General features: G+C 59.5%; 1 protein-coding gene across 1 annotated transcript; it reads left to right on the top strand.

The window, feature by feature from the left end:
- Window positions 1-1,534: 1,534 nt before the first annotated feature.
- Window positions 1,535-10,916, top strand: ANGPTL4 (angiopoietin like 4). Its single transcript, XM_051810695.1, has 7 exons — window positions 1,535-2,068; window positions 2,809-2,919; window positions 3,387-3,513; window positions 7,894-8,007; window positions 8,093-8,188; window positions 8,501-8,776; window positions 9,337-10,916. The coding sequence occupies exons 1-7, from the start codon at window positions 1,535-1,537 to the stop codon at window positions 9,516-9,518; spliced, it is 1,440 nt and encodes a 479-aa protein (XP_051666655.1). The 3' UTR covers window positions 9,519-10,916.
- Window positions 10,917-11,511: the final 595 nt, after the last annotated feature.

Genomic DNA, 11,511 nt, shown 5'->3' on the forward strand with positions numbered 1-11,511 from the left:
GCCCAATGGCCACTACCCTTCGGAAGCTCCTGTGCCACCACCTTGCCTGCATCCCCAGGTGACAGGGGGACTACAGGAAGGGTAAATCTTCCTGCCAGGCATTTTTGGAAATGAGGAAAAGGCTTTTTCTGGGGCCATGCCTGAGCCCCAGGGCTCTGAGCAGCAGTGGTGGGATGGAGATGGAACCGCTGTGGGCTCGGTGGGGCTGAGTGAAGGAGTCCAGGGCAGTCATGTCAGCCAGACCCAGGGAGTGGTGGAAAGCGGGAATTTGGCCCCAAAAGCTGCTGCGGGAGGGAAGGCAGGTCCAAGCTCGACACTGTGCAGAGCAGAGCAGGGACTGAGAGCTGGGGCTGCAGAGGAAGCGCCCCATGGGGAGGGAGCAGAAGGCTCCATCTGCTCCATCCAAACAGAGTTGAGAGCAGCTCCATCATGGTGTGTGAATTCCTTCATGGAGAGAGAAAGCAGAGCCTTGAAAATCATTTTAAGCCAGTGGGAAAAGGCAGGACAAGAAGGAAGAGCTGGAAACCAGGGTCGGAGACACGGGCAATGAAATAAGATGCATGTTTTTCACAGGAGGATGATTGCAGCTTGGGGTGGGGTTGAGTGGTGGGGGATGGAGATATTCATCCTTGTCACTCTTGGAGACCAGGAACATTTAGAGGAGTGAACATTCTGCTCCCCTCAGGTATACAGAGGAGCTGATCCCAAGTGTGCCCCGTCCCCAGGGCTGGCAGAATCCCGTGGGGCATCCCCCAGGAGCCCTGCACTGATGCCAGGCCAGAGCCCCCCAGCAAAGTCCTGTGCCTACAGTGGGCACCCCCCGGGGCCCAGTACCCATTTGGGCATGGCCTGAGATCCCTGTGCCACAGGGCACTCCTGCCCTGGGGCCAGTGGGTCCCAGTGGGGCACGGCCTTGGGAGGGGACACGGGTGCATCCACAGGGGTGGGGGACCAAGAGTCAGGGTTTGGTGAGGGTGAGGGTCTCCAGTGCAGGGTGAGGGGCAGGATGGTCAGCAGGGATGGGATAGGGATGGGCATGGGAACAGGTAGGGGCATGGGGATGGGGATGGGAGCAGGAATGGGAATGAGGAGAGGGATGGGGATAGGCAGAGGATGGGGACGGAAATGAGGATAGGGATGGAAACGGGGATAGGAATGGAGATGGGAGCGGGGATGGAGACAGGGATGGGACGGGGAGGGGAGTAGGGATAGGAATGGGTATAGGAATGGAGATGGGCACAGGGGTGGGATGTGGAGGGGAATGGGGACAGGGATGAGGACGGGCGCGGGCAGGGCTCCGTGGCAGAGACCGAGCCTGCCCCGAGCGGGGGGAGGACGTGGCTCGGAGCCGGGGCTGCCGCGAGCGGCGGGTGCTGATCCGGAGCCAGGGCCGGCAGGGGAGGGCGAACAAAGCGGCGGGGCCGGGCGGGCGGGCGGGGAGGGGCCGGTGCGGGGCCCTCCCCGCCGCGGGGCGCGGGCGGAGATAAAAGCGGGGCGGCGGCGGCGGCGCGGGCAGAGCAGCGGAGCGGGCACGATGCGGCTCGGCGGGGCGGCGCTGCTGCTGTGCGCGGCGGGGCTGGCCGTGGCCCCCGCACCCGCACCGGGACCCGCACCGGGGGCCGGGTCCGAGCGGCGGGCGGCGGCGGCGGCGGGGCCCGGGCGGGAGCGGCGGGCGCAGTTCGCCTCCTGGGACGAGGTGAACGTGCTGGCGCACGGGCTGCTGCAGCTCGGGCACGGCCTGAAGGAGCACGTGGAGCGCACCAAGGGGCAGCTGCGGGAGCTGGGCGGGCGGCTGAGCGCCCACAACAGCTCCCTGGGCCGGCTGCTGCGCCAGGCGCGGGAGGCGCAGGAGCGCGGGGAGCGGCTGCGGGGCAGCGTGCGGGAGCTGGAGGGCCGCGGCCGGCAGCTGCTCAACCTCTCCGAGGCGCTGCGGCAGCGGCTGGAGGAGGTGGCTGCCGACAAGGACGCGATCCAGGGCCGGCTGGAGCGGCTGGAGGGCCGGGTCCGGCTGGCGCTGCAGGCGCGGCCGGCCGGGAACCAGAGCGCCCGGGACCTGGGGGCGCTGCAGGTGAACGCGGGGGGCACCGGCATCCAGCGGGGAGCGGGGTGGAGGGGACCTGACCCGCACCGGCATCCAGCGGGGGAGCGGGGAGGAGGGGACCTGACCCGCACCGGCATCCAGCGGGAGCGGGGAGGAGGGGACCTGACCCGCACGGGCATCCAGCGGGGGAGCGGGGAGGAGGGGACCTGACCCGCACGGGCATCCAGCGGGGGAGCGGGGAGGAGGGGACCTGACCCGCACGGGCATCCAACGGGGGAGCGGGGAGGAGGGGACCTGACCCGCACCGGCATCCAACGGGGGAGCGGGGTGGAGGGGACCTGACCCGCACCGGCATCCAGCGGGGGAGCGGGATTGGCGGGCGCTGGCACTGACCGGGGAGAGCGGGGAGGATGAGGAGAGAGGGGACCGGAGCGGCACCGAGCGGGTGGAGCAGGGTGGGGGAGAGTCACCCACCCTGCCCGGGGCACAGGTACCGATCGGGGAGCGGGATGGAGAGGACCCCACGCGCCCCTGCCACTAGCACTGACCTGAAGAGCTTTGGCGGCGGGACAGCCCCCGGACCCGACTTGATCTGGGGCACCGGGAGCGTCCTCGGGGAAAACCGCTGCGGGACAGGGAGCAGTGGGCTGGGATCAGCTTCAGGACAGGGGAGGGAGTCCTGGGGGCACCGGGAGCACTCTCCCGGGAGTCTGGTATGGCCGGAGCTTCCCGGAGCTACGGGGTTCACCTGGCTCTTCCCCCTTTAGTCCCTGATGGATGCTCAGAACCTGCGGATTGAGGAGCTCCTGCAGAAGATCAAGCAGCAGCAGTACAAGCTGGACAAGCAGAACCTGCAGATTAAAAGCCTGCAGAGCAAGGTGAGCCCCCGTCCTGCGCTGCAACCCCCAGCCTGGCCCCACACACGGTAGGGACCCTGGTGTGTGCCCCTGCTGTCCCAGCTCCCTGGCTTTGGGGACCCCATGGGGGCCACAGTCCTGGTCCTTGAGCTGCAGTGTTGATGTGAGGGCAGCAACCTGCAAGCTCCCAGGGAGTTTGCATGGAGCAATAGGAGGAATTTGGTGGGTGGGAACAGCCCTCCTGGGCTCTGCCTTTGCATTTATCTGCAGAATAAACTCACTGGCATGGGTGTGAAATACCACAGTCATCTCTGGCTTTGCCAGGACCGGGTGTCTCCTATTCCTCGAGGTTTCTGGGCAAGTTCAGCCCCAGCTCTGGCCACAGGGAGTGGCTGGCATGCAGCCGACCAGCTCCCCTGAGTAACAGTGTGGAAAACGAGCTGAGATAAAACTGTTCTGACTTGTGCGTTTATTTTTTTTTTTTTTAGGTCAATCTACTACTCCCCCTACACCACAACAAAACACAGTCTCCAAAGTGGAAGATAAATCCGAAGAAGAGCCTCAACCTCACCAGCCAGAACCAGAATGGCAGTGGGGAGCCTGTGCCAACACAGAGTGAGTATCTGCCCGTGCCACCCTGCTCATCTGCCCCAAAGCAAACCTGCAGCAGTTGCAACCCTTTGGAAACAAAAGTTTCACTTGATCTGAGCCAGGATGTGAGATTTGCTTAAAAAAACTGCAAGTTGGGAGTATAGCCAGAGTGTGGGGTTTTGGAGCACAGGCAAAATCCTTGCATTCTGGGCCAGTGTTAGTCCAGCAGGAATTTAAGGATTTAGGAGGCTTTTTTTCCTGCCCTGTGTTAAGAATGCAGTGGGGAGCAGGCAAAGCCTGTGAGCAGGTATTTGTAAAAGAGGATTGGCAGGTGAGGGGTGAATGCACGCAGGAGAGGAGGGTCTCAGCTCCTTGGAGTTAACTCTTGTTCACCTGCTCACACTTCACCCAGGCAGGATCTGCTTCTCTGTCTGTGGGAGGAGGGGAGGGAGGGTTAGGGAGCCCTGGGTGGAGAGGAGAGCTGCATACCTGTTGGGTCTCCCTCCCTTGGCTCATATTTAGGGCTTGTACACAAAGGACAAGTGTCTCAGCTTGCACTGTGCTTAGCAGAAGGTACTGGGTTGCAGTGGATGCCCACAGCACAGGAAATGTGCACTGAAGCAGGTGAGTGGATGCTGTACCTGCAGCTCCTGGCTCTGCCTGGAGCATCCTCTCTGCTGGTGACAGGGCTGGAGGGGCTCCTGCAGAGCAAAGGGCAGCAGAGTGGGTGTCCCCAGCTGCAGTGTGTCCTGCAGCCTCCCTCCAGACAGGAACTGGTGTCCCCGCAGGGTTTGCTGGCCAGGAGCAGCTGCTGTCATGTTGTGTCAGCTGAATCACAGTGCTGGCTCTGCCTGTGCAGCTGTCTGGGGATGTTCAGCAGGAGCAAAACAAACCAGGCAGGGTGAGGAGTCACGGGGAATTCCTGGCCAGGGCCTGAAGCAAGGATAGTATGGGAAAACACATGGGTATTTTGTGTATGTGTATGGGTAATTTGTCTGTGGACCTCGGAGCTGTCACTGTTGTGCCTGAAAGCTGGCTGGGAAGAACAAAGGGCTGCAGAAACGATGCAGACAGGAAAAGAGGTGGGATGTGGTGCTCCAAACTCCTCCTGGTGCTCAGCTCAGTGGGGCTGTGTGGGGTCTCCCTTGGTCAGAGCAGCACTACTGAGCCAGAAAACTCTCAGAACTTCTCTCCCCTGTTCTTTTCCCAGCTCTGCTTTGTCACCTGCCTGCAGTAGTGTGTCATAGAATTGTTCGGGTGGGAAGGAACATTCAGAGGTCATCTAGTCCAACCTCCAGCTCCACTCTCAGGTTATGCTGAAAGTGGGGTGCAGGGAGATGGGTTGGGGTCTTTGCTACTTACTGGTGGCAGATGTAGGCAGGCAGTGTTGGCTACAGAGATGCTTGTGATGCACGGTGGGAGGCAGCAAGGGCCCACAGGGATGCTCTGAGTACTCAGCACCTTCCAGTGCTGAGCTGTCCCTGATGAGGAGACCTTGAGCATCTCCAGCACCCCGGGCACTCCAACTCCCCCCCTTCCCTACTGTGAGCTCCCCCTTCTCTTGCCTAATCCCTGTTGTTGGTATCACTCGCAGAAAACAAATCGGCTTCCTCTCATTAGCAAGTCAACTGAGTTTTCTGGCAAATCTTAAAGCGCACAGGCCGGCCCGTGCCCTCTGCCTGGGGGGCTTTTGGCCGCTTTCGGAGCGGGTGAGCGCTGCCGAGGCTTGTGCCGGCAGCTCCCGGCTTTCGTCGGGCAGAGCCCGGGGCCGGCGCGGCCCTGGGGAGCGGCGATGAACTCCACCAGCAGCCCCTGCAGAAAGACCCTTTTATTTGCATCCAGCGAGCACGAGTTTTTTCGGGGCAGGGCTGGCGCGGGGCCAAGCATGTGAAAGTTGAAGGCTCGGAGCTGCCTGGAGAGTGAGAGGTTTAATCGCTTGCAGAAAGAGGATCACGTCTTTGGGCAGAGCCTGTGCTTTCTGGCAGCCGGCCGAGTAGGGGAAAGGTAGAGCCCTGCTCAGGCTCTCCCCGTGGCGCTGAGACTCCAAAATAATGGGGTGGGGTTGGGGAGGGAGAGGGGGAGGTGATGCAGACAGCTCCAGGCATGCTCTGCCAATCCCTGAGGATGGATGTTTATCCCAGGTTAGTGACCTCCCTCTCCACCCTCGTCACAGCTGCAAATCCTGTTGGGTGAACACAGAGCCTGGGGCAGCTCCAGCCTTGTTGTCTTGCTTGGCTAAATAAAGGGGGAGGGAAAGGAAAACACAGGAGCAGCCGGGAGGGCTTGTTGTTCTGCTGGTGCCGTTCGGATGTGCAACATGAACTGGAACTAACGAGCGTGTTCCTCAAACAAAAAGACTGAGAGGAGGCTGTTCAAGCAGCTGCATCTCGTTCAGCTGCTGGAGAGTCCCTGTGGCATCAGGAGAACAGGGATCGAGTGCAGGGAGTGTGGCCAGGGCCCAGAAATGAGAAACAGGCAGGAATGGGTTTGGCTTCTGCACACTGGGACTGCTAATCATCCCCCTGGCACCTTCCCGTTGATGCTGAAAGATGCAGTGGGAGAGGAGGTGAGGAGCTGGGTGAGCCCAGCACCCTCCAGCACCTCCCTGCTGATGGCCATGTGAGTGGGAGGGCTTCTGGTTGGGGTGTTCCTTCCCCTGAACCTTGTTTGCTTCCCCGCCTGCATTCAGTCAGAGAGCAGGGATATTGGGGATGCACTCGGCCCTGGCAGTGCAGGGGGCTCTGTGTGGTTTAGATCCTTCAGGCAAAACACCCTCAATCCCTGTGCCTGTGGGCTCAGGGCAGGGCTGGGGCCACACGATGGTCCTGTGGTGCACTGATGGTGGCACCAGTCCTGTGCTGGCATTGGCCCCAGGGGGTGTGAGGGATGTGACCACCAGCCCTGCTGGCTGTGGGAGAGGGGCTTTCCCCGCTGAGGAGGGGAATGTTCATGATGGGAGGGAAGGGTGAGGGGAGGGATATGTTGGAAATGGGTGAAAGGTGGTGGCAGGTGTCACATTTCTGTCCCCTGGGTCCCCCCTGACCTTTTCTCCAGTTGAGGTTCTGCTCTTTGCCACAATGCAGTGTTGGGGCTCTCCAGCACCCAGAGAGGATGGGGCAGGAGGTGATGCCCTGCATGGGCTGCTTTTGCTCTTGGCAGCTCAAAGGCCCCATTTTCTCCCCTCCATCTGGCCTCAGGGAAGCCTCAGGCTGTTGGGGAGGGGCCCTCTCCCTGCTGCTGCTCTGGATTGTGGTGTCAGCCCTGACCCTGGGGCAGCTACCATGAGGGGACTCCCATGGGGGGGCTATGGGGGTGGCCAGCACCCCAGCACAGCCCAGGGCTTGTCTCGAGGTTTCTTCACTTGTCTGTCTCGAGGTCATGCTGGCAGCAGCTGTGAGCCACCACAACCCATCCACCCTGGTGGGGGAAGAACAGGCCCCCTTTGTCTGGGGGTGACAGGGGCACCTGTCCCTGCTGACAAAGAGCCCCTTGACTGCTCAGCAGCCTGGGGCTGAATCTCTGCACATCCTTCTCTGGCCTTCTGACTGTGGTGTTGTAACAGGTTCCCTGCTCCCTGTCTCTCCCAAGTGCTGGGGTGGGTGGTGGTTCCTGGATGGACTTTTATCAGTGCTGTTGAAATGGTGCTTCGCTGGCAGCTCCGGGCAAAGTCCCTGCAGGGCAGAAGGAGTGGTGGGGGCCCAACCAGCCTGGGGATGGAGGGGACAAGCTGGGGGGTGGCTTCACCCTGGGTAATCCACTCAGGCAATGAGCTGCTGCTCCCAGAGTCCATCCACCCCTTCCCTGCCCGGGTCACTGTGTCTCAGAAAAAGGGTCACTCCAGCCTGGCGCTGTGCCCACTGCTGGCAGGTTGCCCAGTGGGATGCCTGGCCGGGGCCACCACAGTTGCTGGGAGAAGGAGGTCGTGTGCTGGCGATGCTCACGTGCCTTCCTGATGTCAGGACTGGGGGTTTCTTTCTGCCCCCGAGGCCCCTTGAGCCTGCTTCAGCCTTGGGGTGGGATGGGGATGCTCGGCCCTGGCGTTACCCTGGCCCAAACGGGCTGCTCCTGCAAGGGAGCTGGGAAGCATCCCGGGCCCTCCTCGATGGGGAGCCCTGCTCTCCAGCCAAGGTGACCCCAGCCTGGCCCAATGCCTGGCTTCTGCCTTGGATGGAAGCCCAAGGAACTCTGTTTGGATAGACAGGAAGATGTGCAGAGTCACAGTGTTTAAAGATGCCGGAGTCGGGGCCATCGTCCCCGGCGCATGTCCGGAGCTGCCTCCACTGCCCTGCACAGCTGGCCGGGCTCGTGGCCAGGGCTGCAAGTGCCGGGGCCGTGGTAGGAGCAACCTGCTGAGGAAGTGGGGCTTGGGGCCATCTAACCAGTTGCTGTTTCCTTCCCCTACAGAGCTCCCAGAGGGTTGCCACCAGCTCTTCCTGGCTGGGCAGCAAAGCAGCGGCGTTTTCCAGGTGCAGCCCGTGGGATCTCAGCCCTTCAAAGTCTACTGTGACATGACTGCAGGTAAAGCCCTGTGGGTGTCCTGCTGTGCCTGGCAGGGTGCTCTTGAAGTGCTGACCCCACATGACTGTGTTTTCCCTGCCCACAGAGGGTGGCTGGACAGTGATCCAGAGGCGCACGGATGGCTCTGTGGACTTCGACCAGCTGTGGGATGCCTACAAGAATGGCTTTGGAGACCTCCATGGTAGGTGGAGGATGGTGTCTGTCTTCTCATTGCATGCCAAGGGGCAGCTCAGCAAAAGTTATTCCCCTCGCTGGCCCCTGGAGCTCTCTGTGCTGGAGAGGGGGGGGCACTTCAGCTGTGGGCTGGAGAGGGGGGACACTGCTTGCAGAGTGGAGGTCCTTGATCTTCCTGCTGTGTCCTGCAGGTGCCAGGCAGTGATTCGAACACTGCAGTGTCCTGGGTTGTCCCTGTTTGTCTCTGGAGCCTGCTCACGTGCCTGCTTTGCACAGCATGTTTGTGTTCCTGCAGCCAATGCCGTGGGTCTTATTTCAGGTGACTTCTGGCTGGGCCTGGAGAAGATACATCACCTCGTCCAAGAGGGAAAATACAATCTCCTGATCGAACTGGAAGACTGGGAGGGCAATTCGCAGGTGGTTCAGTTTGTCTTCAGCCTTGGTGGTGAGAGCACAGCCTACATGCTCAACCTGCTGGGGCCTCTGTCTGGAGAGCTGGAAAATGCCATCGGGGACTTCAGGCAGCTGCCCTTCTCCACTCGGGACCGTGACCACGACCTCAAAGCTGACACAAACTGTGCCAAACACCTCTCAGGTCAGCACAAGCTCTTCTGTTCCAGTGGTGTGCACTGCCCTGTCAGCCCTCCACTGTCTGGTGGTGGCTGAGTGGGACAGGGACCCTGTGGCACTGGACCCCTTTGGTGTTGAGCCTGTCTCGTCCTCAGCTTCCCTGGGACAGCTGCATCCTCGGGAGGAGCTGTGCAGGGAACCAGGAGGGAGGCTGAAAGTGGGGAGGAGGGGGTTCATGATTCAGGTCTTGGCCCAAGCATCTGTCCTTGCAACAGCTTTGCTGGCTGCCACCTTGCTTGGAACCCTTTCAAGGAGAGCGGAGACTTCCCACCTGAGATGGGGCTGGGGAAGGGTTTGAGGGGGTTTTGCACACAAGAGGGAGCAGCAGAGGTTTGCAGATGCATCCTGAAGCCACACAGGAGCTGTGAAACATTTCCCAGTGCAGGAGATGCCTCGACTGTGCACGAGGTGGCCTTGTGAGGTCCTGAAGCCCTGGAAAAGTGGGGGAATGGGGGCAAGAGCTGCCTGGGTTTGTTTTCTGTCTGGAATTGCTGCGGGTTGAAATTGCCTGTGTTGCCTTGGTAGGTGGCTGGTGGTTCAGCACCTGTGGCCATGCCAACCTCAACGGGAAGTATTTCCGCTCCATCCCCCGCCAGAGGCACGAGCGCAAGCAGGGCATCTTCTGGAAGACATGGAAGGGCAGGTACTACCCACTGAAGTCAACCACCATGAAAATCCAGCCTGCAGCACTGGAAGCAGAGCCCTAATGCTGCCACTCGAGACTTGACTTTCTCTGCGGAGCGCGGACCTGAGCTCCGTCACTTGGTGTTTACAGAAAACAAACCCCCTCCCTGGAAAGCCCCCTGAGGGAGATCTCCCTCGGTTAGCAGCCCTTTAGTGGCACGACACAGCTCCTTGCTATGAGTAAAACAGCTCCATGTTGCCAAAACCCCTGGAAGAGAACTCCCAGATCCGAAGAGGAGCCACCAGCAGGGAGATCAACCTCCAGAGCATGCACAAGGGTCTCCTGACCTGCCATGTGCTGCTGTAGCAAGTTGTCTGGTGCTTTTTTTTTTTTGTTGTTGTCCTGTCTTAACATTTCTGTACTTTTTTGATGACCTGGGGCAGGGGGAGCACATGAAGTGTCTCCCTGCCCTGGACCCCAGCGCTGGGTACGGAGCCTTGCTGTGTCCCATCTTTCACTCTTGTTCCCAAATGATGTCCCACCTACCCTCCTGTGACAGCCCCTGGAGCCTCTGTCCCCTGCCAGGGCTGGGGGCAGTGAGCCCTGGGCAGCTCCATCTGTGCAGCCCCTGCCCTGCTGAGCGACAGGGTCTGGTGGGGGGGTCTGAGGGTCGCCCCTGCAGGAGGAGACCTCAGGCTCCTTTGCCCTCCCTTTGAAGACCTGTGTTTCTGGCTGTGCTGGAATTTGCCAGGAGCTGGGAAAACTGCTTCCAGCTCTGAGGATGATGGGTGGGATCCTGCAGCTGCTTGTGTGAGGGCCAGGTCCTGGGGGGCTGTGCCTGGAGCCTGCCAGTGCTGCTGGGGAGGGGTGGGATGAGCAGTGGGACAGCACAGGTACAGAACAGTGACTGTCCCTGGCCAGGACACTGTCCCTGTCAGCCCTCGTGAACCTGGGGGCTGCCTTCTCCCACCAGACACCTGGTGCTTTGCAGAGGGACTGGCACTGTCCCACGTGTGTGTCCCAGCACTAAAAGGCCAGGGGGCAGCAGCATTTCTCTGCAGAAGCCACACTCACCTCATCAGGTGAGTACCCTGATGTGCAGCATCACCTCTGCCTTCAGGGTGGGTGCTGGGGGAGAGGTGGCCAGAACAGGTCCCCAAAAACTGTTACGGGCCAAGTTACAGTCTTGGGGCTTCCCAAGCATCCTGCCCTATTTGAAGTCATATTGACTACTGTGCTAGAGCTCCTAGCTGCTAAATACTGTACAGAGTTGTATGTAGGATGTTGGATCCTGTTGATAAATTCCTTGTTTTAATTTGTTTCCATATTTAAATGCAGTGTTAATAACAATGTGGTGTAATTTATAAATGTCGATGCCGGAAAGAAAAGCAAGTGTAGTTTGTGTATTTTAAACTTTTTTTTTTTTTTTGTACTAAAATATCTTTTCTGAAGATGTCTTTTAATAAAAACAAGCCTGTAACTGTCCTGCCTGGTTTATTTGCCTGATGGTTTACCTGTAGCAGGTGTGTGGGAGCATTGTGAGGGCTCTGCTTTTGGAAACTTCTCTTATTGGAAGTGTGCCTGAGGCACTCTGCTCCCTTCTGGCCTCCCTTTTCAGCTGTACCCTTGTGGAGCTCTGAGATAAATCGCTGCTATAGTGCCCAGCAGCAGTTTAAATCCGTTTGAAGTTTATGGACTTCTAAATTTCTTTTCTTTCTGGAAATCAGGCCTTGCAGCAGCAAGTTTATAAGTGATGATGAGCTGGATTTTCTTATTCCCTGATGGCAGACCTTTGCACCAGGGGGATATTCCTCCTAGGTGGCTGGAAGAGCCTGGGGCAAGTCTCTGAAAATGAGCAGAGGCTGAGGTCTGGATGATCCAGGCCCACCAAAGTCAGAGTTGATCAGGACAAGCCCCACTAAGCAGCAGCCCTTTACCTGCTCGTATCTCATGTGTGTAGTCACCTCCAAAAGCCTTTATTGTAACTTCTGGGGGCTGATTTCAGATGTAGGAATGAAATGAACTGGGGATGGTGCAGGAGCCTTGAAGATGAAGGGGGTAAATTCCAGCAGTGC

The sequence above is a fragment of the Manacus candei genome, unplaced genomic scaffold, assembly GCF_025592945.1.
Source record: "Manacus candei isolate 608988 ecotype Guabito, Panama unplaced genomic scaffold, ASM2559294v1 h1tg000078l, whole genome shotgun sequence".
NCBI classification, from domain to species: Eukaryota; Metazoa; Chordata; class Aves; order Passeriformes; family Pipridae; genus Manacus; species Manacus candei.